Raw genomic sequence first — 27,779 nt, forward strand, 5'->3', positions numbered from 1 at the left:
CGTTGTGTTCCAGAAAGAATTTGCAGAGCAGACAAGAGTGGATACGGGGTTGGCTTTTCTACAAATCCACTTTAAACACCAGAGAAAAAGACAAGAAAGAAGATTGTGCAATAAATGGAAAGTCGCATGTACTTACGATTAGAGCATGCTCACGACCCATTGTGATGACTGTCTGGTTGATGATCCTCAACAGAGACACCACAATGTCCTGGATATGTTGAAATGTTTCACCCTAAAAAGATAGACAGAAAGCAGAATAAGAGAAAGAGAATGTCAGAGAAGGATGGAGTGAAAAAATGGAAAAATAGACAAAAGACTGTTCGATTTTCTCAGGTGTAAACGCACACAAAAACGCACACAGATGCAGAACAGGATCCGGTCCTGTTCATAAGCATCCACTCAGGCATAACGTTGGCACTGCTCTGACAAACGTCTCAGAACAAAACTTTGGAGATTCGTCAGGTTTTGTTTGTAGAGCTGTTTTCCCCTCTTGTGAACTCTCCTCACTGAGAAAACAACCAAGTTTGCACACACACAGTCCAAAGCTTCACAGGGGCTCTGAATGGATGATTGGCAGATCAAATGAAACAAGAAAGAGAATAAAGTTTTCTGCATCTGAAATGTAAAGTCTGTTCACTGTTCAGAAATTGAGCCTCACCAGAACATTCAGTTAATCACCTTCAGTGTGGACATTTGAACCTCAAAGGCACGTGGATGTGGATTTTTTTTTTTTTTTTTTGTGCAGACCTGCTTTCGTATTCCTATCTTTCCCTTTGAAGCTGCTTTTCTGTCATCTTTCTTTTTCTCCATCTGGCCAGAGGCAAACAAGGGGAATCTAACAGTCTGTGTTCAAAACCAGTTCCTGTTTCAAATAGTTAAAATGTCATGAAATATATATTATATATTTTAAGAGCTGTTAGACATTAAGACCGGAACATTTTGGTTGTTTCACCTATTGAAACCGTTCTTGTCTTACTGTTTAAAACTTAAGAGTAGAAGATAAAGATACATCTTCTGTCACGACGTCATTTTATAGCATAATAATATTTTCTGATCATTTAATTGAGAACTACATGTAAGGAAGCAGTGGTGATATTGAAAAAATGTAAATCTTGTGAAATCATACATCAAATATGTCATAAACATATCGATAAATAGTATCAATATATGAGAGTATAATGAGGGGATCACTAAAGGTGCTTTAAGAAACACCAAAAAATATCTTTGAATCTGAATATGATGACCCTACAAGAAGGATTCTCTCTTCATTTTGGTGAGCATTATTATTTAGATGTATTACTCTGCTGTACTTGAACCTTTTCAGCAACCATTCATCTGTATTACTTTTACATTGGACATGCAGAAGCCTGTCAATACATGATGAAGGAAAAGCCTTTAATGGTACAACATCGCAGACATTGTGCTAGTTAATAAGGCAACAAAAGCAATACAATTGTTAGATGACCTGTGAGGACTGCAATGAGGTCTGACTAATGACACACAGAAATAGCACAAAGTCCTTTCTCAAAAAGCATCTGTGCCCATGTGCATAGGACCACACATACACAGGCACACACACACACACACACACACACACACACACACACACACACACACACACACACACACACACACACTGCTACAGTGGACCAACCGGTCAATGGAAGCTGACTCAGACTTGCCTGGAGGTAACTCTCTAGTGAAGCATCTGCTGCATCCAAACACACCTTAGCAAAAATGCTACAGGGTGCATTTGTGTGTTTGTGTGCAACATTGTGAGCATAATCTGACCTAGATTTGTGTGTGTGTGTCCTTATGTGTCCTTGTCTGACCAGTAAAGCATAAAAGCAAAGACTGAAGGTCCGAAAAAAACAGTATTAATAAAAAAGACTCAAGTTCAAAGTTTCAAGCACTCTCTCTTTTGCAGCAATACACATTTCCAAAATGCTATTTGGCTTCGGCTGATTTGAAGTCGTCTGGCTATGTCTTGTGAGATACATATGCAGCTAGTATATAGTTCTGTACAAACAGCCAGTAGTGGGATTGGTAGCTAAATATGTATAAGTTAAAGTTATGGCAGGTTCCACTTGGCAGTCCAGCACTTGTTGCACACACGTGGTCGGGTTGTGTGTGGATATTTTGGTTTCCTGGAAAGTTTTTCAGACAGTTGTCTCAGATCAGGAAGAGGAGAGATGAGCCATAATGCTGTTCATATATTCCAAACTGAAGCCAGACTGGTTTATCATCTCTACTGGTGACGTGATGTGAAAAAGAAAACATTGTCTCGGGGGTAGGGGAAAGAAAAAAGCGAGAGAGCCTTGGTAGTCATGTGTTTCTGTCTCTGACTGTTAGCATCGTCTCTTTATCACTCACACACACACACACACACACACACACACACACACAAGTTACTTATAAATTCAACACAAACTCTCCCACAGACATGAGCATCTGTCTATTGCGGAGTCATCGCTTCCATCTCTGTTTCCCTTTCTTCATCTCTCTCCAGTTTGGAGACATCAGTGGTGTGATGACTTAATCAGGTACCACCCAGAGCGAGGAAGAGAGAGATGGATGAAAAACAAAGGAGAGAGGATGCAGAAAATAAGAGATGGAGGGAAAAGGAGGTGACACAGTCTGTCATCACCTCTATTTTCTATTCTCTATTTTATCTTTCCCATTCCAATTTCATCATCTCTACAGCTCCCTGCATTGTTTTCTTTCTAAAAATCCCTCCATGTTATTGTCTATGGCATAAATACCTTTACCTCCATCTGTTGAGTTGTTAACTCTCTGTCTTGAGCCTCCATTCACTGTTTCCCATCCTCCATGCATGGCCAGTTTTCATTTCTCTGGCCTTCACTTTAAAAAAAACACACATCTGTGTGTGTGTGTGTGTGTGTGTGTGTGTGTGTGTGTGTGTGTGTGTGTGTGTGTGTGTGTGTGTGTGTGTGTGTGTGTGTGTGTGGCTTTTCATTGGCGAACAACAGTGTCTGGGTTTTACAAAAAGCTGTGCAGCATAAAGAGTTACAAAGGTTACAAATGAGTTGCCAGTCTGCATTGTGAAAGGTTCATGTAACTGACATAATTTCTCCTTTCTCAACTGCTTTAATGACAATTTTGTCTCTTCAGGTTTCTTATATGAGTCTTTATGTCCAGATCCACAACAGCCTGATAAGCAGAGAGCTCACTCTTCACCACACCAAACTAATTCCATGGCTCAAAACTTAGATTTTACTCCACAGAGCCTTAAAGCAATATGATCCTAACAAATCCTTAAGTCCTGTCAAGCTTGATCCTACTTTTTACAAGTTAGCTGTAGACTTTATAGCAGAAGCTCTGACTATTATTTGGGATATTATTAATCGTTATCAATTCAACCATGAGATTCCTAACATATGGAAATCTGCCTATGCTCTCCCTTTGCTGGACGGGGGGGGGGCAGGAATATCTATGTGTTTTAGCTAAAGTTAGTTAATGAACAACCTAAAGAATTCTTAGACACAAATGGTATTCAATCACAACATCAGTCAGGCTTTAGAAAACCACACAGCACAACAACTGTTGCTATTAAAAGGCTTAATGAAAAAAATATTGTGCAGCTCTTTTTATTGATTTGTCAAAGGCTTTTGACACAGTTGACCATGTAACCCTGGTTGATACACTCTATAATATTGTCCTATTTGGGCAAGCTGTAAGTTGGTTTTCAAATTACTCGTCTGCTAGAACACAATGTGTCTAATTTACTGGGTCTTCCTCTTCCTTCCTCAGTGTATCAAAAGTAAACGTCTAAAATCTCCAAATTCGTATACAGATGTGGAAGGGTACTGAGATATGTAAATGGGTACATTGATCTGAGAATGCATGGACACATTTGTAAATGGGTATATAAATAAGTACATTTGTAGACAAAACTATAAATGCAAACCCAGATATTATTGAAAAAACTGAAAAAACAGAGAAGTCATCAGTTACAACTCAGTAGGCCTATAAAAGTAAATGTGAATTTTGCTATACTTCTGTGGTAGAGACATGTAAATGTGTGTGTACATATATGTATATACATACTATATATGTATATGCATATATAATGTAGTCTGCACATGATAGTAATTGTACCCAGCATGTCCTTTTGCTACCGCCTGCTTTCATTTTTTAGACCTTAACCGACACAAATTTGTCTCATCATATTTACTCCACGACATGTGTTACTACTCTCTCATCTCTTATAGTTTCTCCTCTCTTGGCTCCTGCTTCAATAGTAATAGCCATCAAGCTGAAGAAAGCCACACCTTCACTTAAAGACTAAACGGGTTGTCAACAACTTTACTTTACTCTTTAGGAGACTGGTTGCACTGGGGTGGCACAGAGAAGATGCTGAAAAGATAAAAGATATGTTTTCTAATTCATGGGCTGGATCATTTTTTAATTTTAACACTTTCCCAATAACTAGAAACGCGTACTCAGTAGAGTGTAGACCTCCACCAGGTGTTTCTGCAAGGACCATGCTGTAATGTTCATTCAACACATGATTACGCCTGGGGGAGATACAAATGCTTTGTCAGAAGGCGGTATTGTGACCTGTTTATACTTTTATATATGCAGATTGTGTCTAGATAAAACTGGTGTATTTTCTGCTTGCTTTTGGCACTTGAGTTGCTCCTCAAATGACCACATAGGGTCTGATTTTGCTTTCTTTCACTGGCATTTGATGATATCTGTGGAAACTGCAACCGTATAGCAATACAGCTTCCGTGGTAATCTACACATGATTGGAATTGCTGTTTGCATACCGGGTAATCAGTCACCCAGAATGCACTTCAATGCCATGTGTGAGCATTGGCATTGTGCGTTCTTTTCTATAAACTTTGCTGTGCGTCTCACCACATTGTCTCTGCTCAGGACCTCCAGAATGTTGTTGAGCAGCTCCAGACTATTTCTCCTCTCATCATGAGGCCCATCAGCCATATTGGCCAGTGCCCCGCTCAGCTCCCGCAACATCATGGGTAACAGCACATCACGGCACTCTGTAGAGAAACAAAACCACATGTGGTTAAAGATGACAGTCAGGTTTAATAAGCAAGAGCAGTTGGATAGTTTGAGAAAGGGAATGCCAGAGTGATGTTTTATTTACTTATTTTAGGCAAAGTCGTAAAAGATGAGAATGCCTTAAGATGTTTAAACACAAACATCAACAGGCACAACATCAAGATTTACTTTTATGTTATTTCTCTCTGAAAAACCCTTCAAAACCTAAACCCTGGACCCGTACATCAATTGGTGCAGCACCTGTGGAGACAGCTGCGCCCCCACACAGCTTTGAGTAATGATGCCACTTCACCCTGAAGAAGAAATTCAACCATAACCCCAGACTGCACAATGGAGTGATATCAATCAAGTGTCTATTTACAGTTCCATGCATGTCTGCGGCTCCGTCAGCCACACAGGCGGCTCATCAATCACCATAGCCTAATGTTTTCTCTCTCAAATCTCGCTAATTGATCCTAATCTTCACTAATTCATGTGTAGATTTGGTCAAAGGTGCAACGCATCATCAGTAATTACTTTAATAAAATATTATGTCAAAGTGGGAAAATAATTTCACCCAGTGTTACCTTGAATCCTTAAATTAAACTTATTTTTCTTACATGCCTCCACAGGGAACGGAAAATAAAAAAAAAACTGTAAAACATTACGATTTAACCTTAAGTCTTATGCTTTCCAGTCCAAAGTGTTTTAAATAGTCAGGTTTTACCTACTTTACATGGAGGCATCTATTACTATTATATTACTTAGACCATGGCGCTAAACCACTCCATAAATTCTTTATGAATGTTATATGGTCACAGACTTCCCTGGGGATTGTCCAAACTCATTTGAGGAAATCACTGAAGGACTAAAGTAGCAAAAGTACTGTCATGAAGTGCAGTTCAAGCAGACCTGAGTAAATTAAAATGTGTGTCAAAGCAGAAAACATAAACGTAAGCTTTTTGAATGTGTCATAAATCTTCTCAGAAGGGTTTTGCCTATTCAATAATAACATTAAGACTGGTAGCCATCCAGATAAACAAAAGAGCCGATAGTGGCCATGTGCTTCATGCACACGGTGACCATCATTGGTGTTTAATAGCATACTTGGAAAACAAATGAACTGATGCAACTTTATTTGCTGTTTGGAGAATAAACCATCTATATGCATTTGACTAAAAAGTAGGCATAAAAGTCAAATATACTGATCAATGTTTTTACTATTTTACTGTATTACCATGAATAATTTATTCAGTGTTGTATATGTATTTATTTGTTTTTCTTAACTTTATTTGGGGTGCAATAGTCTCTTCACCGTCTCTCCATTTTCATTCATGTTTTCGTCTTGTTAATCATTTGTAACACACTTTGAATTGCATTTGATTTGTTTGAAAGTTACTATATATATAAAACGTGATTGGTTCATTGATTGATTGATTGTGTTTATTTGCTGTCCAACAATATCCTGAATGCATCTGTGTTCTCAGCTGCAAACAAAATTCATGTTATTTCAAACTTAAAGTGATTCAAGTTTCTGTTTATTTTCATTGAAAGAAAAAGCTCTGCTTCTCCAGAGGCTTCCAAAATGCAGGGGTTCTTACCTCCTGCTTTGTAAAATGGTTGCCTTTTCTTTTAGATGTCTTTCTTCGCTTTTTTTGAGAACACGAAAGAACAGTACGCTTCTGAAACTACTCCTTGTTTTGTGGACAATAAGACTGTCAAGTCTTTCAATCTGACCAGGCACGCTTTGACAGATAATTAAAATTATTGATTTTCATCCAACTAAAATTCTCATTGGATATTGTTTGGAAGTCAGCAGAGCCGTGGCCAAATTTCCTACAGAAAGTTATTAAAATCCAAAGGTTACAGTTAATTGATTTTAAAGACGTTGATCCAGAATTTTAGAGTATGTTTTAAAGCTGTCAACATTATATAGCTATCGCAGATCTAACTCCATACAAAGCATGTAATGCTGACGTTAGCTGGCGACATTATAACTATAACAAACTTGGTCCCATTTTTGGCCACAGTGGTTTTGAGTCAAATAATTTACCTCAAGGTCATATTCAATGTTTAATACGAATCATGTACTATGCAGGTACAAATACGTATAACATAAGAAAACGGTGATTGCAATGTGACTGATCCTTTTTTTTTTTCAACTTGTTCCTTGTCATCTTCTTTCTTCCCCCCCCCCACATACTCCACCTCATCCCTCTCTGCAAGTTGACAGAGCACATTAAAAGCTCATTTAGGCTGATGCTCGTTAGTTCCATTATTAACTGAGCCAGGCTTATATGCCTGCTGAGTGGACCCTCATCACAACACTCACTCCATCACACAAACATGCAGAGAGGACAGGGGAGGGAACGAGAGACAGGGGGGGATCAGCATGAGTCACTGAATGCCCTCAATGACTCAGAGAAATGGAGGGAGGAGTCGGAGGAGGAGGAGACAGAGGAGGAGACGGAGGAGGTGGGGGCCTGGACAGGTAGAGGAAATCCAACAGCAGGAGGGGGATGTTTCAGTGAGAAACCTGGACAAAGTGGATGTCAACCAAAACCAGTATCTCAGTGCCATGCAATTTAAATATAATATATATATATATATATATATATATATATATATATATATATATATATATATATATATATATATATATATATATATAACATCATGTTTCATGTGAAACAAAAATGTCCATTAAACAAGAGGGAGGCCTCCTGGTCTGTGGCCTTACAGGATGGTGTTTTAGATGTTGCCAGCTGATAAATCTGTTTTATCCATCAAACAACAAACTCATCATCTTTTCTCCTTTCAGATAGAGAAAACAATGGGTTGTGTTTTATAGCAGTATTGTTGTGTGTGCATCGCAATAATTAATCCATCTGCCTTACAGGCGCTGGATGTACCATTAAACCTGAGGAGAACTCCATTCCTGGTTAAATGACCCTCAAGCTATCTGCTTCCTTGTTTCTATTGATCTAAGAAATAAACCAAGCTGGTATTTCTAGGTGTAACATGTTCAGGGGAGAGAATGTGAAATAGAGAGCAGGTGTTGGGTATAAAAGGTTATACTGTCGTGCGATACATTGCATGCGTTTTGTTTTCACTGTGCAAGGAGCCACGCATAATGAAAATATAACCACAGTTCAATTTCAAGGTCTATGCTAATGTAAATTGAGATGGAAGAATACATTTACCGAAACTCCACGCATAACATTACTGCACATCAAGTAGAACACTAACGTGAAGATACACAAATACGTCACTCTCTAGATGACATCTAGCCTTTTGCTACGGTGCTTTACATTTAAAGATGAGACAACAACATATGGTCAAAGAGAACAAGTTTTTCTTTGTAGGTGCACAATTTAAGATTTAAGGTTTGACCCGTCTTACTTTCTAAATCTGTCCTCTTAGCCAACACACAAAGTGCTGCCTTGGTTGAAAAAGTGATGGAGGAAAGAAAAAGCGATAGAAAGAGTGGAGATGGAGCGTTATAGAGACAAAGCTTAAAACTTGATCTTATTTCTTATTATTTTATTGTTGGTTTTCTAATAAAGAGAACTTTCAGCAACAGCCAGGTAGCAGACATACTCAGATTGTATGTATAGAACTACAGACTTGCAATGTCATGGTCCAAACACAGTGACACAATCCACACGACTCTGGTCGTACTTTCTACAGAGCGTGTTGACACTGAAATATTAAATATTTTCATCAATTTAAAGAGTGATGGAAAAACAACCAAAGTCTCATGCTTTTTGAATACTCTCTATACATCCTGTGGTCTCCGGGGAGATCTTGTATGCAGAGTGAAACACCTTTGGTTCAGTCTGCAGCTGCGTCTCATCTTTAAATTCTGAAAACTTATAGAAAACCATGAGCACCCTAATAGCTAGCTCATCTCCAGCATCCTACTTTGACAGATCTGTAGGGGTGCGAATCGTCTGTTTTGATTTTACCGTAGTTCCCTTTCCCTTCAAAATGCCTCTGGAGCTCCTGAATATGAGCATAAAAAAATGATGAAGTACAGGCTGCCTTGGCAATGCTCCTCCAGACTCTGCGGCTTCAGTCACCGATGTGGAACAGTGCCTTTAACTTTGCAGCTATTTCTCTGCACCTTGCCTCGCCTGGAATAACATCAGGAATGTTAATATCTGCTGCTTCAGCCTGAATGTAAGCTTTCTCAGAGACTTCTTTGAACTGCACTGTGGTCCTCAGGGCTTTCAGTCTTGTAAGAACACCATCTACAATGGTGTGCAGCTCCCAGGGTCTAGGTCATTCTTTAAGAGGGCATTTGAAATTACAGCTAATTCAAAGGAACTCTTGCTTTGGGACACTGCACTGTGGCTGACCGTACACTCAGACATCTGTGAAGAAGGTGTGTTTGTCCCAACAAAGTGTATGCAAAAAAAAAACTTCCATGCACACTAATGAGCTTTTTTAATAAACAAATGATGCTTCCACACAGTGGATCACATCAGTGGTCCAGTCAACCATGGTGGATGCTTCTTACATTTCTTTTTCTGAACTTTATTTGTAAAAAGAATAGCTGACAACAGTGCCTGCAGATCTGTTGGGCCCTTAAATGCAAACATCTTGTTAATTTAGCTTCCCACTTACAACCTGAAGCTTCTGCCAGCTTATCCTCATCTCATTCCTCCTGGTGGCTTCCTTTCCCTCTAGTGTGTGCCTCACTCTCTTCATCTGTTATTTCTATTATTTGTGTTCCCTGGATCTCTATGCATAACGCAATCTCCGTCTTCTCCATTTGAATCTTTCGATGGTTGTTTTCCATCTGTTTTTTGTCTCTCTGCTGATCCCGCTATGTGTCCTTTCTAACGTTCCTCTTGGTTCCCATTTCTTGTCTTTCTGTCTGTCTGTCATAATTGTGCTTCTCTAATTCAACATTTTAGGTCAAATTATTTTTACCACAATAGCTCAATAAAGTATCAGTAATTTGAAACCCATATAAACTAGTCTGACCAATCATCAGTTTTGTGCTGTTACAAGCTGCGTATCTCGTATTCTCAGAGAGTACATAGAACAATACTACATGTGCCATGTGCTCTAGATTTCCTCTGGCTTGAGCCACTAAGACAGAACTTCCTTTCAGGCTCCATACAAATCCAACATTCCTTCTCTAAGATTGGCAGTGTCTAACCTCAGTCACGGACCTAATCCAATAACCGTAAACCATTTTTGCAAAGGTCTGTTTGGTCGGGCTTGCTAGCAGATGCCTTGTAAAGAAGCAGCCTAAAAAGAGATGCTGCCTGAGAAGGATGGGAGGGGGGTCGAAAAAAATGAAACCTCCTAATTTACAAGCCATTTTGTAATGGAAAAGGGGCAATTTGACACACACTAAAATGAACATAGGTGAATACACCAATGGTTTCACTTTCCTATGCACACCTGTGTTTCTATGTTCCACTAGCCTGTGTGATTTAGATGCATGTTATGTGTTTCATCCCGTGGGACAACAATGCAGTAAATCAATCTGCCACGCTGTGTAAGAAAGCTTCGCCAACGGGAAACTGACAGGCAAATGGAAATCAATGGCTTAGGGCAAACATTGGGATGCATTTTAACTTTTTCTCATCTAGATTTAACCGTGAGCCGTTATACACACTAGTTCAAATAAACAGAAATCCACACAGGTGCTGAAGCACAAGACACAAAATATTCAGAGTGCACACCAACAGAGCATCAAGTACTCATCTATATTCAACTGGAAATATCTATTTATTCTGGCGGTAATCTCAGCCTTTTATTATTAATACCAATGTGTGTCTATGTGCCCAACAGCAAACTGTCCTTTTTGTATCTGTGTTGGTGCTTCACCGCTATTTGATGTGTAAGAGTTGGAATCTCTTTGTGCCTGGTGTAAGCATGTGGAAATGTGTTTCGGTTACCAAGTTTGTGAGAGCAGACAGCCACTCGTGCTGGCAGGCCACCACACAGAGAGTAGCTTTGATGGCTCAGCAGCCAGCTCATCCCTTCTCTATTCAATGTTTTTCATTTGACAACCAAACACAATAAACTATAGCACATGATAATGAGATGCAAACCTCAGTTTCTAAGAGGCATGTAAATCAGAGTTGTCTTCCTCTTTCTCTCCATCCCTCTCTCCTCCCTGTCGTCCCTTGCTTTCGGGAAGATAGAGTAATAGAAAAGATGATAATGAGGAGGTTTGGCGGCGCGATGACAAGTAAATCTTTTCTGTTGAGAGGGGGTTGGGACCAAGCCAACTGTCTTCCCACTTGGTGACGACTAAACGTCTCTCTCAGCAGGTTTTTCATCCCTCTGTGTCACTGTGGGTGTCTCTTCTCATCCACTCTGCCTCCACCCCTCATTTGTCTTCCTCCCTCCTTCCTCATTTTTTTTCTCTTGCTCCATCTGTAAACCCCTTTTGGAATTCAATGCCTTACATTTTCTCTGTATGAATTTAGGTTGTGCCTGTCCGTCCTCACTTCTCCCTTTATTTAAAGCGCTGGTTTGTTATGGTGTGGTGATAAAATATGTTTGACGAACAATTTGTAAACAAGATAGCTGTCTCAAAATGGTTTAGTGGGATGATATGTCTTTCATAGAAAGGCATAAAATTGTCTTGCCTGTGTGAATGAGTGCTCTCCCGAATAGTATAGGGCTATAAGTTACGAGGATGGAGGATAGAGTGCACTAGTGAATTATGTTGATATATAATGATGCCCGAAAGTGCATTTTTCTCTTTGATTTTTGCTATGATGCTGATGAGACTTGTCCCAGAACAAATACTGTCAGCAACACCAAAGTAAACACAATCGCAGAAAAGGGTGCTGTCTGGAACATAATTGCTTTTCTTCATGTTTTCTTCAAACTATAGCTTGTTTGCAATCACATGACTATTATGACGCGTGACATTCAGATGGAGGGCAGGAAGTGAAGAACCTATATACTGTGCAAATTGGTAATGGAGCAAAGTGAATACATAAAAGGGTTGATTGAACCTGCACGCAGCAGTTATCGCCAGAAAGTAGAAACACATATTGGATGGATCCCTACAAAATGAAGAAAAGCGATTTTTCCCATGACTTGACCGATTTGCATGGTGTGGAGGCAATCAACATCACAAATGACCTCGTCCTCCAGACCTCCTACATGGCTTGCCAGATGAAGGTGTAGAAGAGTCTAAAGCCTTACAACTATTTTGTGTGTGGTTGGGTCCACGATCTCGTAACTAAAGTAGCATTGAAAGACTGCCGTCTTGTTTTTGCCCGGGTAGCTAGCATCGCTAAAAACAAATCTCCCGGTAGACCGCTAACTAGCTTTCTCCAGCATTAAAATAATGACAAAAACAGTTTCGCAGTTTTAGCTTGCTAACTAGTTAGCTGGAGATAGCTAGCTAAAACTGCGAAACACTGTCGCCGTTGCGCTGAGTTTTTTAAACTTCTCACCTTTGTGTACAAACTATTTTCATGGCTCAAAAGTAGCCCTGTTTTTTTCCCCGATTTGATTGGTTGGAACAGCCGTAAGCAGCGCAAACCATAGGTATCATTGCTGCAGTATACTATATTTATAACACCATGTATATGCTGATATTTGCTTATTAGTCCAGTCAAAAATGGGCATTTTGTTATGTTTACCACTAACACAAGGATGACAAAAACTAGATACTGTTGATACTGATCAGATTATCCCTTGAGCTGTCCTTTTAGATGTTGCTTTCATTTATTTTACCCTGCGTTTCAAACAGCTGTCTTAGTCACTGTCTAGGAGTCACCCACTAATTGCCACCCCTCATATGTGCCTTCCTCCCCTGCTTCATCTTCCATATGACTATTTAATTGATTGCCCAATTAGGCTGTTGGTAGCATTAGTTGCTACAGTGTTTTTGATCAATCTAACCCAGGCAGATCAATGGCAGATCAATGGCTTGTGGTGAGCCGTGTTCATGCTTTGACTGTTGGGCAGGCTAATTCTCAGTGTCCTTTAACAGGAGAGTAATAAATCACGAAGCTGCTGGCTCTGCTTACGCCTCTATCTGATTTCAGCTTTTATATCCTGCTTTGTATTTGTTCAGGTTGAATGATAGGGTGAGCACAATTGTGATACCTATGCTGAATCTTCAAATCTTTATTCACATATTATGTATGTCACGTCCATTTTACTAAAGTGTTGAAATAATTTGTCGTAATATATTCAATGCCATCTATTTCAGCTGTTATCGCTGCTGCTGTATAATGACTCAAGGTCCCAACAGGGCTCATGAAGCTTTAATCAGTCCAAGAAATTTTATTTTGCTGTCACCGAAGAAACACAATAAAACAGCTACAGCACACCAAGCTCCTCTGTCAGGTAGCTCCTGTCTCTGGTTAACATTCAACTACTCTCATAAATGAATTAATGGGTTAGTGCATTGATGCACCGACTGTTGTGTTCCTCCACTGTCCTTGTCTGCATTTAGTTTCCATTGAAGTCAACAAAGTCAAATGGATAAGAATATAAATGAGACAAAGGGAGAGTGTGAGACAGAGGCATTTCCCAAAATGATTAAACTCCATTCACTTTGCTCCATTAGTCTCATCCGTCCCTCTTCCAGCATTTCACCCACAATGTCCCAAACTGCAGCCACTGCAGCCTCTGAATGAATGGCAAAACTACCTTGCTCTCTCATTAACCCTCTGGAACCATCAACCCACCGCTCTACAGTAAGCACCGCTATTTTGGGTCGGCTTATAAAACAACAGCCAAAAATAATTTGTGGCAGACAGATCCTGTGCTGTCAAACACCCAAACCCAAACACATGCCACTGCTTCATTTATGTTCATAATCCTCTAACAGGTATAGTGGGCAGTTTTTGCTGGTGTTTGTGAGCATGATCTCAATGCAGTTACAGCAAAGCGTGACATGAACCTTAATGTGATGTAACAAAGGCTGATGTAATGTAACACGGCATAAAATAATATATTAGGGAAAGACACGGTAGGAGGTGAGAGAAGAGGTGAGAGAAGAGGAGTTAGAAGAGAATATGAGATAGAACAGAAGAGGTGTGCTGTAAAGATACTGTAGTTCACGAGGAGCAGAGTGAAAAACAGAGAGAAGCACTTTAGATTTTAGACAGCTTTAAGAGACACAGCAGCAGCATTTGATTTTTTTTCTATGATTCACATAACTGTCTCTTAATATGTCTATATAACTAGGGATAGAACATATGGACACATGGGGGGCTTATTGGGCCAGCAAGCAACCTGTTACATACTCAGACAACCTGAGCGGCAGTAAAGCTGACAGCTTTGAAATTACAGCTCAACAAGCTGCTTTGCTAAAGGCTTGCAGAAAGCCATAACAATAAATGCATGCAGGTCGTTTGTGGTGAATGCACACAGTTGCTTACCCTTAGGGTAACCCTAACGCATATATCACATACCATATTTTCACCATTAAAAACACTGGCTTTTTGCATTTGCTTTTAAACAAAGATGTAGTTTAAGATATAAACACAGCCTAATCTTACTTTAGACCATATAAATCCACATTTATAGCCAAATCCTGCTTGGTTACAGGGTAATATCTCAGTCATCTTAAGCTCTCTTACAGGCCAGATGTAGAAAATCACATTCAGTATCCCCATAACTGGGGCCTAAAGTGACCTGTCACTAATGCTGATTGGTAGAGAACGCGGGAACAACCGAGATCACTCAACACTGATTAAATCCTGACAATAATAACTGTACAGTACATCACTCACCCATATTCATCAAGCACTGACATGCATCTGTTAAGTATATCACAGCGGGGGAAATATAGACATAGGTGTGAACAATGTCAACAATACGGTATAATGCGCTGCAGTAAAGCTCGAGCAATTTAATAAATGGGATTGCTGTCATTCATATGGATTGATATGAATGACACATTAAAAAACCAAACAATGTTATAGTTACAAATGGCACAGGCGGCTTTTATGATTTTCTGTATTATGGAATATTGTCACGTAGCGTTAAAGGGGTTTTCCTTGCTGTAGAAATGCAACTTACAAGAGCATTACACCAAAGCAAATGGGGCTTCCTTTAATCTCTATAATATGTACAACAAGACGAGTGACAGGACTGCAGTCCTTTCTCCAGCTGTACATATGGAGGAGGGGAGATGGCGGCCTGGCTGAGAAAATGTAGAGGGTTAGTGGATTGAATCGGGGACTTTGGCCAGCTTTGGGAAATGAGTGGGCAAACACAATGACAGACTCATCCCTCTGTCCCTCTGCTCTTTGCTCTCCCTGATCTCTCGTTCTTTTTTTCCCCCTTATCAGTGTTGATGCTCTCAATCTGTCACAGTGATTGCCTGACGGCATTGTAATTTGCCTAAATTGAGCCATAATGCGCCTCGTAAATTTAATTTAGTCTCAAAACCAGATTAACCCGTAACACAGGATGCACATGTGTATCTGTGCATGTGTGCCTGTGTGTGTGTTTGTGTGTGTATACAGTATGTGCTTGCCAAAAGCCTTAATCCCAGGAGCGTAAGAGAAAAAAAAAAAAATCAAATCCTTCAAACGCTGCCCATGGATGCAACCAGTCATGAGAAAGCCAAGCACATGGACAGACAAAATCCGCAAGTTAGACACACACACACACACACACACACACACACACACACACACACACACACACACGCACACACGCACACACACACACACACACACACACACATTTAAAACAAGGATTGGAGAAAACCCAATACCTGTGACCATGTGACAGGACCTCATTACAAACATAGCAAATGCTTTCCCACTGAATAACAACAATCTTACATACATGGTAGTTAAACAAATATTATTTTCTGGGTTTTGCTGAATTTCACCAAAATATACACTTTCTTTCAGAAAGGAGCTGATTCATTTATACCAACTTTCATCCAGATTTTAAATACAGAGAGGTTGCATTGCAGTCGGTACTTTTATAATTCAATTACTACCCAAATGTTTTGTATAATGGATTTTGTAATCAGTTTTTTTTTACATCTGCAATAAATGGACAATCAATATTCAGAATATACAGTAAAAGCCCAAAAATAATGATCCCTTGGATCGTTCATTCTTACACTCTGTCAAACATGACGGTGATCTCTTGTCTTACACTGACACACACACACACACACACACACACACACACACACACACACACACACACAAACCCTCCCCTTCCATCATCTAACCTCTCCTGCACTGTCAATGACATTTTTCCCTGGTGAGCGAGCTTGGCAGACCTGCTGAGACAGACAGTCAGACAGGCAGGTAGGGTTATTAAATATGTATTGCAGAGCAGTGATAGGACACCGGGGGCCATTAGCCATTATAAATATATGATCTAGCTCTGCTGCATTTTTCAGCCTCCTGGACAAATGACACCCTAGCATAGAAGCCCTCTGATTAGCATCCCAGTGCTAAAATGCATCTCAATTAGACTGAGTGTCAGCGCTCATTTGGTGAGGCAGGGATCGAGATGGAATAGACCAATGTATAAAAGAGCGAATAAATAAATAAGCACAGTGCCAGAGGATGGGGGGAGAAGAGAGGGGGGAATGCGGGTTTTCTGATAGATTGCGTGTGAGCTGGCCTTAAAACTTTAATCACTTCTGGACTGTTTAATAGCAAAACAAGGCCAATCTCTCTCACAAACTTCTATTTTGCACTCTCCCCAAGCTATTTTGTTTCCTTTTGGCACCACCACCATCCACCTGTTCTCTCTATCTTTATCGGTCTCAAATCCCTTGTTTATTCTTTTTCTAACCAGCCTTTGTCACTTCCCCACTACTCTGTCATCCATCTTTCCCATCCCTTTACTTGTCCCTCTGCCCCACCTTTACCCATCATCATGTCGTCCTTCTTTCCTCTCTTCCCAGTCTTGTTTCTTCTATTTTCCCAAAGATTCTTCCCATCTCCTCTTTGTGTCTCATATCTCTGTTCCATTTTCCATCCTTTCCTCCTCTGTTTGTTCGTATCTCCTTGGTCTCTCCTCTACCTCTGCCTGACTCCATCTTCATCATTTTTTGCATCTGAAGTGGTTAATTCCCAACTGAGACTTCCACCATTTAAAAAATGACAAACTCTATAAATGGCTATTGGCGTATCGAAACACTCCAGGCTATGACTGGAGCTAAAAGTAGTTACCAAATATTTGCTTCCAAAATGTTGACATATTGACTGATAATTCTGAGGACTTAGTTTGCCGAAATTGATATGTTGCATTTTGGCACAACACCCTACATTCCTCTGCTTGGTTTCTCTTTATTATGCTCTCTCTTTTCTACCTGACATCCCCATTGCTCCCTCTCCTGTTATTTCCATCGCTTTCTTCCCTCTCCCCTCCCTTTCCTGGTGACAGAGTGGAACTCTGAGCATGCTGACAGCTAGCCAGAGACCGAGCCTGTCGTCGTCGTCGCCCCCGGGGAGTCAATCATCTGAACCAGGATCAATACCAAAGGACCATATTCTGGACCGACCACTGACTTGGCTGGCAGCGACTGACTGATGAGAGGACCCACTGCTACAGTGGGAAGAAACAACATCCAAAGTAGTGCACACACCCATTTAGCATGCGCCACTGCACAAATACTGAAATGCACAAATACACTCATGCCGGGATATAGTGTAACCAGTCTCTCTGAGACAAATGCATACAAATGTGTTTGCTCCATGTGTGCATGAATTAATTCTCACACACAACCTGCAATGTCCATGAAGTCACTGAATCTGTCTGGCCCAGCCCAGCAGGTACCCCTTCTCAGTCCCACTTAGTGATTTCTGAACCAACTTTGGTCTACCACAATCACTCACAACTTCCAACTCTTCAGTTTGCGCTGCAGAATCCCGATTACCCCCCTTATCAACTGTGTATTATACACCAGCAAAACATTCGCCCACTCTATCCATCACCATGTGGTCCTCTGCAGGGGGAACCAGCACTTATCACCCCGCTACAAGCTAATTAGACAGACATAATAGGGCTGAACAGAGGTAGGGGGTGGACTCAGATTGGTGGAGGGTGCGTTGTCATTGATGTGTACTGGATTTTAAAGGTATGATAGAGACAAAAACATGTGTCCCTGGCAATTATGCCAAATCTAGTGAAAATCACTTAGAATTCTAGGCATGGTCTGAAAAGTGACACATTAATGACAGTGAAAACTGCAGCACTCTGAAAACACTTCCTGTCTTACAAATATGCCTGAAACGTTAGCCGATATTGCTTCTTCTCTTTTGGCAGAAGAATCACCTGTGACATTAATATGGATAACGTTTGTCTTTCTCTGTATTCACCACCATCACCTACTGAGGCGTGAATGGCATAGTCATTCTCTGCTTGCAATAAGGTTCATGGACATTTTCAGTCGGGGCGGATCAGGAATGTCAACACCTCAAGGACAAAAAATATATATATATATATATATATATTGCCAATGATTACAAATATATGTGTAGGTCGAATTTATTTTAGCCTCATGACTGTTTAATCTCAGCAAGAGTGACTTGAATAGACATTTACCATGACATTATCTGGTGCCTCTGCTGATTGTAATAAGGTGGTATCAGACTGGGGTCCATTGTGCTGATTGTAATGTCAGTGGAGGTGAACATAGCAGAACTGAAATGGTTTGTTACAGCATCAACATCAAACGTCCATATTGCTTTCTTTATCTCAATAGAAAATACCCAGAGGAAAACTACTCACAAATATCGTCTTTTATTTGAATGCTGAATGCTACCATAATGGTGGAGTAGGTGTATCCTTCATTTTTTAAACCTAACAACAAACAAATGAAGAAGGTACATCGGGTAAATATTCGCAATTTAACATTTTTTCATTATGTTACATGATGGGACAAGTCATTTCTATATAAATGAAATCAACTTGAATGTGTGTGTGTGTGTGTGTGTGTGTGTGTGTGTGTATGCAACAGTAAAGCAAATACAGCATGAATGCATAAACACTAGTATGACCTTTCACCATTTGGCTAATGCTTTTATCCAGAGTACTTTACTGGATTGCCCTACAGGGAATGGATATACCCTCGCAGTTTGTATCACACTTTGATGCAATGTGCTGTATCAAGATTAAACCTTTGAAGCAAAAGACACCCTTACTGGTCATAAAGTACAGTGGGAACAGCTGTGTGCTCACTCCTGTTGCTGGGCTGGAATTATTCACTGTATTATAGACCTTTTAATGTGATCTCAACCTTTAAGTGAGAAGCAACTAATGCTCGGTAGGATTTCACCCCGAATGAGTTGCCATTTGTTTGGTACTGTGCACATCTGTGATTGGTTCTTCACACAACCATTAAGTCCGCTATTTGTTAGCAGCTCAGTGCGGAGGCTTAGAACTTAAAAAAATTACACACCTTGTTTCTGGAAGAGTTGGCTGCTGACAATTTCAGTCATGGAGGCCACCTTCCGTTTCTGGAGTTTCTCAGGGGGGATGCAGGAATAAAAGTCATGCAGCTGCTCACTGGAGAGAGAAAACAATAGACAGTGGAATAAATAATCAGCAAGATCCTTATACAGGAGGAGCAACAGGGTTGTTATAAATAAATATTCAGAAATAAGTTTCCACAAATTCTTGCACGTTTTAAATTTGAACAAAAAATCGCCTCGCTCTGATTATTCCCAATATGTAATAAAGATTAAAAACACAACCACATCTTAATAAGTCAAGCTTTAAACATCTGTCCTTTAAGGTCATACAATATGCAACCACTAACATCTCAGTGGAAGCGTAGATATGAGCAAATCTGTGTATGCAGCATGAAAACAAATGAGCCAAAGCCTAAACACGCTTTAATGAAGACACAGGTTTGAGTCATCCTCCGCCCCAAATTCAATTTTAGAATAATTAAACAGGCTGGTTGCAAGCCCTGATGTCACTTAGGAAGATTGAATGCTCAGAGCATGGCAAACCCTCTATCCAAATTTTTTGGTCTGTGTTTTACTTTGTCTCCATCTCTTTAAATTATGCCACAGTGGAACCACTTTTAATAATGGTATAAAAGAATGAAATGCACCACTGCCACCCCCAAACACAACCAAGGCTTGTATGACTTTTGATGTGCATAAGCTGGCATGAAGACACGCTGGGGCACAGAGGCTCAGCGCAGACTTATCAGGCCCACTAATCATCTGAGCTGAATTTAATTAAAACCCCAAATGTCAGCCTATTCCCACTTAGGCCCTGTTCAGACCTGGCATTAACATGCATCTTGGGTGATCCGATCACAAGCGGACAGCTCTAAGTACATGTGTGAATGCGCCCAAGACGCATTAAGATTGAATTTAAGCGTACGCTATCTTTAGAATATTTTCCTGACAGAGAACTAAACTGAAAGTGAAACTTATCTTTACTGTTGAGTGTTTTTGCAAACTGAGTCTGGTGGCTATGAAGAGAGCATAGATAAGCTTTGCTTTAAGTTAAGTTCCCCTTCGGAAAGGGCCGTCTGATAGCAAGACGAAGTGGCAAAAATATTCAAAATATAGCATACACTCAACCGAATGCTGATTTTATTTAAGTGGGCCTTTCTTTTAGGTGGCTAAAATACATTTTGCTGCTGCCCCCGTCCACAGCAGTATAATGCTTTGATCCCGTGCCTGTTTCTCCAAACTAGGTGCGTGTCAACTGCCATCAACTTTAGGCAATACACCACTTCAAAACACCCGAGCAATCCTTTTAATGCCCCGTCTGAACAGGACCAAAGACATACAAAGGACACATAGAGCAAGCAAAACAAGGCATAGGGGACGACGTCTGTGCTCGTCCCACCCGGCGGATCACACTACAGGTGAGTTTACAAGGTGCAGCAATGTTACTATACAGAGGCTGAGACAAAGCTTTGATGTCTACCTCATTGCGTTGTGATTGTAATTCACACAGCTTGCGTTTGGAAACTTCGCCTGAGGCATTTCTGATCAGGAATGCAAAGGGGACCTTGCTTTCAAGTTTAGATGGCTCGGCTATATGTTTGTGCATGTGTGAGTAAAAGAAGTGAAGAAGTCAGACAATAGGGGTGAGTGAATGTGTGTGGAAGAGACAGAAAGAGAAAATGAATGACAGAAAGTGAGAATATGTGCGCTGATTTTTAAAACCGCTCTGCCCCTCATCACCTCATCTACCTGTGTATGTGCGTATTTGCCGGTGCGTGTCTTTGTGGCAGGTGTTAAAGGTAGCACCTTTGTGGCACCGCGATGACATCAAGCCACTCCAGAGACTGAGCTGGCAGATGTGGATAATCCAAACTCACAAAAGCACACACAGGTCACAGAAAGGTGAAAAGAGAAATCATGAGGATGAGGGTCTTTGAAATAGAATGTGGCCAGTCAAGAGAACATCAATTAGAATCTTCATTCGGTAAAGTAACAAGGCCGTACCAAAAAAATGGATCCATGTTTGGTTGTGGAATTGCTAGAGGACAAATCAACTGCCTGATTTCCACAGTGTTGCAACTGTTAAAGTGTATACGCTGAAGATATTTTCTGGGCTAAACTGTGTATTGTACATTTGATGCGGGGTCAAAGAGAGGTTAAACAAGCCATTCCAAGTCCGTCGCATTGCTCGTCAGGAAACTCAGAATAAACCTGAGAGAAGTTTTGTTTGATGGTTTCACTGAAATTGTCAATTCACTCAGGGGCACATGAAGGAGACGCAGAGTGCGTTTGAGTGTGTGTCCTTGTGTATATGTCAGTTTGATGAGATTTTTATCACCTGATAAAGAAGGTGGGCTCAACCAGAATGGAATGTGTGGGGGACAGAAGGATGGGGGTCATTGAACAAAGCCAAGAGGAAAAACTTTAGCTGAGCTGAATGCTACCATATATCCTCTCTATCAGTGTCCCTGAATGAGACTAAAGATAAGGTGCCAGTGTGTGTGTGTGTGTGTGTGTGTGTGTGTGTGTGTGTATGTGTGTGTCTATTTAAAGGCAAGCTTACCTGAGGAGTTTGGCATCAAACACTTTCTCAACATCATGCAGGACTGTTGGCAGGTACTTCAGAGCAGCAACCTGATGACACACACAACCAAGAAGTAAACACTTAAAAAAACTGTCTTGAAATCCTGTGGAAGCTGCTGTTGAACAGAGGGTGACTTTGCCATCAAGCAGCTTCTGATCACAAGTGTGAGAAAATGACTTTTTTTATGTTTCACAAGGCTTGTTTGTCTGCCTAACTTTTTGTGACTTTTTGTAATGTAATAATTATCAGATTGAGAGATCACATTAGAGAACTTTGAGCGTGAGGAGGAGAATGAAAATGAGTCAGACGGGTAAATGTTAAAAAAAAAAGAGGTAGAAGCAGGAAAAGGGGCAAGAATAAAGATGAGAAGAAAGAGGAGCGCTAGGTGGTGAAGTGTGTGAAGGGTGAATATGCATGATTACCCTGAGCAGCAGAGTGGTGTTGTAGTCTGTTCTCATCAGGCTGTTGATGGACTCAAAAAGCTTCCTCAGTGACTCCTCAAACTCCTCCTGCTCCTTCCCCTCGTACAGCCTAGGAGGGCAAGAGGAAATTAATGGAAACGCTACGGGAAAAATCAGAAAAAGATTGAAAGACAGAAGCATCAGACGAACATCAGAAAAAATTGTGTGACATGATTTGAAAGGGAGATGAAGTGAAGGATGTAGAACTAATTGAAAAATGAGAAAAAAAACAACAGGGGATGAAAATTAGTGAGGGTGGAGAGAGACAATAAGAGACAAAGTGTCAAAACAAGGTGGATATAAATGTAGACAGAAAGAATCCTTATTCATATGTTCCAGAACAACAGAAATATGGAAAGATTATTTAGTGCAATGCAAAAAAAAAGTTAGTAAGTGTATTACCTTATATAAAACAAAATAAAGTTAGATGAACATATATGGCTGGACAGTTCATTCATGGTTTAGTTCATTGCATTTCTTGTACTTGCTTCCTTTGCTTGTATCCTTTTTAATCATCTGTCGCCTCCATCACTTGAGCCAGGTGTGAGTTTCAATCAATGGGATGTAAATTATAATGCAGTAGTTTTCTCATCACAGTTTACATTGATTTTGAGTTAGTAATGATAATGTTTTTAAAGTTATTTTGATCGGGCCAGCACAGGCTTTCTCTGTGATAAGTCAGAGTAATCTAACAACAAGGGAAATTACACCTAGATTATTGTGATTTCATGGAAATGCGGTATCAAGTGAATTGGCTGCAGTTCCTCACTTATTAATTTAATAATACGGTTGCCCCCCCCCCCCCCCCCTCAACCTTGGCTCAACGAGCGAGTTAGAGAAAGAGAGCGAGACAACAGCAGTGGTCAAGCAAGCAACCAGAGAGTAACTGAAGAGAGGGAGCGGTGTTAGCGAGAGCAAAGCAGTGAATCAAAGAAAGAAAAACGTTATTTCCTGATTGCTTCGTAGAGGATAGGTTCTACAGCACAAATAAACACGCCCACACTTCCGCACAACCCTGTGGGAAACTGCAGCGCTGATGGATTTTGAGTGAATGCAGTTGAAGGGCACGCCTCATCCTGTCAACTGTGACCTCTTTGCTCTGCTTGTCCCACTCTTGGTAAAACAAGACACACAGACCTGCAGCTCTTTATACATCCATGACAAAGACAAAGCAGAGGAGAGAGACGGAGACAGTGATGTAACAGCGATGTAACCTGGTCACTACGCTTTACTACGGCCGCACCTGAGCGCGCAGTGTTTTTAAGGAAAATGCTTAATTTTATGCCTTTAAGTCAAAATTGAATTCTACATGTGAATCATCATAAGACCGTGACACAAAGTCATTTTCAGAGCCAGTACACAATTACACAATGTAATCCAAGGACTGTAGTCTCTTAAACAGATGCAGCAAACTACTGCAGTATTAAACATTGACAAGCACTGACTGCAGTGATTATAACGATACTCCTCTGACTTAACAAAAAAATAAACTGGGTTATCTTTGTTGCTGCTATGCACATCCCATACACACACCCACACATTCCTCTACCATCCCTTCAGTCGAACTTCCTCCACCCCAAGCAAACTTCTCTCTCATCCATTTCTCCGCCCCTTTCCTTCCCCCGTCTCCTCACTATCTCTGTGTGATTTAGTGGAGCTGTGCAGTTGTTAATTACAACAGAAGTTATGCATTCTAGAGGGAAGGATTAGCATGTGGCACACGGCAAATGTAGCATGTGGGGGGAGGGATTAGGTGGTAACACACAGAGGTATTATCACTGGGCTCTTTGCAGAGTACAATTATGATTACAGACGCATTGTCCTGCTTAATCCACCAGGCCCTGTCTGTGCATGAATATATGTGTGTGTGTGTGTGTGTGTGTGTGTGTGTGTGTGTGTGTGTGTGTGCATATATATATATATATATATATATATATATATATATAGATATAGATATAGATATAGATATATATAGATATATAAATATATATATATAGATATATATATATATAGGTATATAGATATATATATATATACGTACTCTTCACTAAAATAGTTATACTGTGTACAATATAGCCTGTTAGAGCCTGTAAAGTACCACTTCACACATACAAATACGTGTGTATGTGTGTATACAAATACACACACACACACACACAGGCACTAACTACCCACACATGAGCACAACAGCAGAAGTACATCATACTACTTTAGGAAACTAATACTGGAGACGGATGGTGGGGGGAGAGAGAGAGAGAGAGAGAGAGAGAGAGAGAGAGAGAGAGAGAGAGAGAGAGAGAGGGATGAAGGGCAGGAAATGAACAGAGGGGAAGGAAATGAGTGAGGAACACTGAGGAAAAGTCTGAAGAATGGAGGTAGTGGAAGAAAAAGTACAGAAGGACGGCACAGCTGCATGTAGTTTCTAATAAGAGGAGGAGTCATAAATGTCAACTTGTTATAAATTATATTTGCTGTTCCCCCTCTGGACCAATCAGTAAAAAATGCAAATGCAGATCATTAGCAAGACGGACAAGTGAATAAATGGTGCAGTGACCGACTTTGCTGTGATGCATCAATAAAGTATTGTACAAATGATATTGCTCCTTTCAAATATTGGGGCAAAGAGTCACACAATTACCTTGAGTATTGTAAAATCCTATCTGTGTTGAAGAGTTTATTGTAGACCAATAAGTAAATAGTGTAATAGTTAATAATAATAATAATAATAGTACATCTCAATTTGATCAATTTTATGTTATTATAAACTTTTACTCAATGTTTATATGTTTTTATTATTATTATAACCAGATATTATGTCATATATATTATTGAGATAAGAAAATTGGAAAGCCTTTGTGATAAACGATTACGTAATCATAATATTCGTTTTTTTTGGTGATCTCATAATAATAAAGATATGTCTCCCATTAATAAGAAAACCTGTTCATAATAGAAAACATCTAAGCATTGTGCTTCCATAGAAAAAGGTACGAAAAAAGATTAAAAAGAAGCGGAATGAAGGGAAGGGGGAGAAGGTGAGATTTAAAGTTGAAGGGAGGGATGGAAAGAAAAAGAGGAGGACAAGACAGAAGAGAAATATAGAACATAGCGGGTGCTCCAGGGAAGGAAAAAGAAACCGATACACCTGATGAACTGGACTACAGGGAAGTAATGTGAGAGCTATAGGGCGTGAAGGACAGAGAGAAGGTGAAGGAAAGAGCAAAATCTAGTACAGCGTGCCTTACATATTTTTGAAGCAAACATCACACGTTCGTAATAGACTTTGCATGAACATGAAGCCGGTTTGACAAGCTAATCAATCTTCAGTTCCGCCTATTTAACTATTAATGACTGCTAGTCTTGATGGAGATGATGATGGAGCCTTTCAGATTCACTAACAGCACCAGGGGCTCCCTTGAATCGCTGATTCTCTGTTGGCACAAAAAGGTCTTGTAAGTGGAGAAATCTGATGTGAAAACTTTGGATGCAGAGCGAGTTGAAGTTGTCGGCTGCAGGTAGTTGGGGGACGACAGATAGAAGAGGAGAGGAAGAGAGAGAAGGAGAGTGAGATTTATCGGCTTGGAGATACCCAGGGGAGGCTGGCGACTGGAGCTCCAGGAGCCGTGGGGCTATAATGTGGTCTGCGCGCACACACACACACACACACACACACACACACACACACACACACACACACACACACACACACACACACACACACACACACACACACAGGCATACACTCAGAGTATGATTAAACGTATATGTGTGGGCTATGGTACACACATGTACCTACAAATGCACAGAAACACGCACACACACTCACCCACTAGGGAATCCACACTCATGAATTCGCACAAATCCGCACACACTGAATAAATAAACAAACACCCAACATGTCGATAAACAAACGCACCAACTTTAGACAAACAAAGCCGGCACAAACTATGCCCTCTGGAAGATTAAAAAGGCAGACCTTCATCGACGAGTGGACTTCGTACGACAAACACACACACACACACACACACACACATACACACCAGCGCACACACACAGATATATAAATCTACCTTATATACAACCACCAATACACTGCTTCTAAGGGACAACTCAAAACAATACACACAATAAACCTTGCATTATGTGAACAAGCACTCAAATACACACACTATTGTGTCTTATACCAAACACACACACACATACACACACACACACACACAGGTACTCATGTCACCAACGGGCGAGGAACACAACTCTTGTTGTGGATTATATTTCTGATCTGTCAGCATCAATTTCTGCGCTGCAGTTATAAATGGTGTTTACATTTATCGTATGGTGCAGGTCTGGGCTCAGCACAGTGGGTGTCATAAGTCTCTGCTGCAGGAACTTAGTCTGCTGTTTCGATGGCTGACCATTCAGCAGTCCTGCCCTGCCCCGTCATTAGCTCTCATCCGGACACCGCACCTCATCATCAATGCTTATTAGCAACATTAGCGCTGTAATCAGCAGCCTTTTCTCACAGAGCTGTCAAAAACGATTACTCCTGCAGCGTCACTGGGCTCTGTGCGTGCTCAACAAGAATCTCGATTTGCATCATTGTGGGTCCAAAAGGAAATCAGTAGTCATTATGATAATGAAAAAAAAGGTACACAAACACTCACTGGGAGTAGAGCATGCGAGATCGGACGATGAACTTGAAGATATACTCGAGGGCTTTGAGGGTTCGGAGGATGGGCTCACACTGTTCACCTCGGCTGGACACATCCAGATACCTCTTCAACACCGACATCAGCTTTCTGGGAGAGAATGATAGGACAAACCAAGTCAAAAAAATAAAAAAAACATCCGGTGAGAATTGTCATCCTTTTCAGATGTTCCACAGGTTGGAAAATGAATCAGCAACTCCATGTTTCACTTCCATAGAGCAGAAAGACAGAGTGCATCAGAGTGAGAGTGAAAGAACGGCAGAGAGAAGGAGGTGGAAAAAAATGGCAAAATAGTATTTCACACCTCAACAGATGTACGTTTCGCACAGCTCACAGACATTTTGATTTTCCTTCAGATGATAGGTGAAAAAATCATTTTCCGACACATGCACACCCCACAGGCGTCTTTACACACACACACACACACACACACACACACACACACACACACACACACACACACACACACATAAAAGTGTGTCAAAGCAGCTGGAGAGAGTGTAGGTGGCACAGAGTTCAGTCTAACTTTATGACCCACCAGCATTTCTCTGCCCAATCACTCACTGCAACATCCCAAATGGCATGCAATACGAGCATATTC

General features: G+C 40.6%; 1 protein-coding gene across 1 annotated transcript in view; it reads right to left on the reverse strand.

Annotated features, from left to right (window-relative positions):
• dock2-like (dedicator of cytokinesis protein 2) overlaps positions 1-27,779 on the reverse strand; it is a 90,424-nt gene that overhangs the window by 46,371 nt on the left and 16,274 nt on the right. The window contains exons 21-26 of the mRNA XM_068714803.1: positions 27,134-27,268; positions 22,434-22,542; positions 21,991-22,061; positions 19,415-19,521; positions 4,885-5,027; positions 137-232 (exon numbers count right to left, since the gene is read on the reverse strand). Coding sequence (XP_068570904.1) covers positions 137-232; positions 4,885-5,027; positions 19,415-19,521; positions 21,991-22,061; positions 22,434-22,542; positions 27,134-27,268 — 661 coding nt within the window. The remainder of the gene's footprint in view (positions 1-136; positions 233-4,884; positions 5,028-19,414; positions 19,522-21,990; positions 22,062-22,433; positions 22,543-27,133; positions 27,269-27,779) is intronic.

Source organism: Cebidichthys violaceus, unplaced genomic scaffold, assembly GCF_023349555.1.
Source record: "Cebidichthys violaceus isolate CVI_PGR_0920_01 unplaced genomic scaffold, fCebVio1.0.p SCAF_2, whole genome shotgun sequence".
Taxonomy (NCBI): domain Eukaryota; kingdom Metazoa; phylum Chordata; class Actinopteri; order Perciformes; family Stichaeidae; genus Cebidichthys; species Cebidichthys violaceus.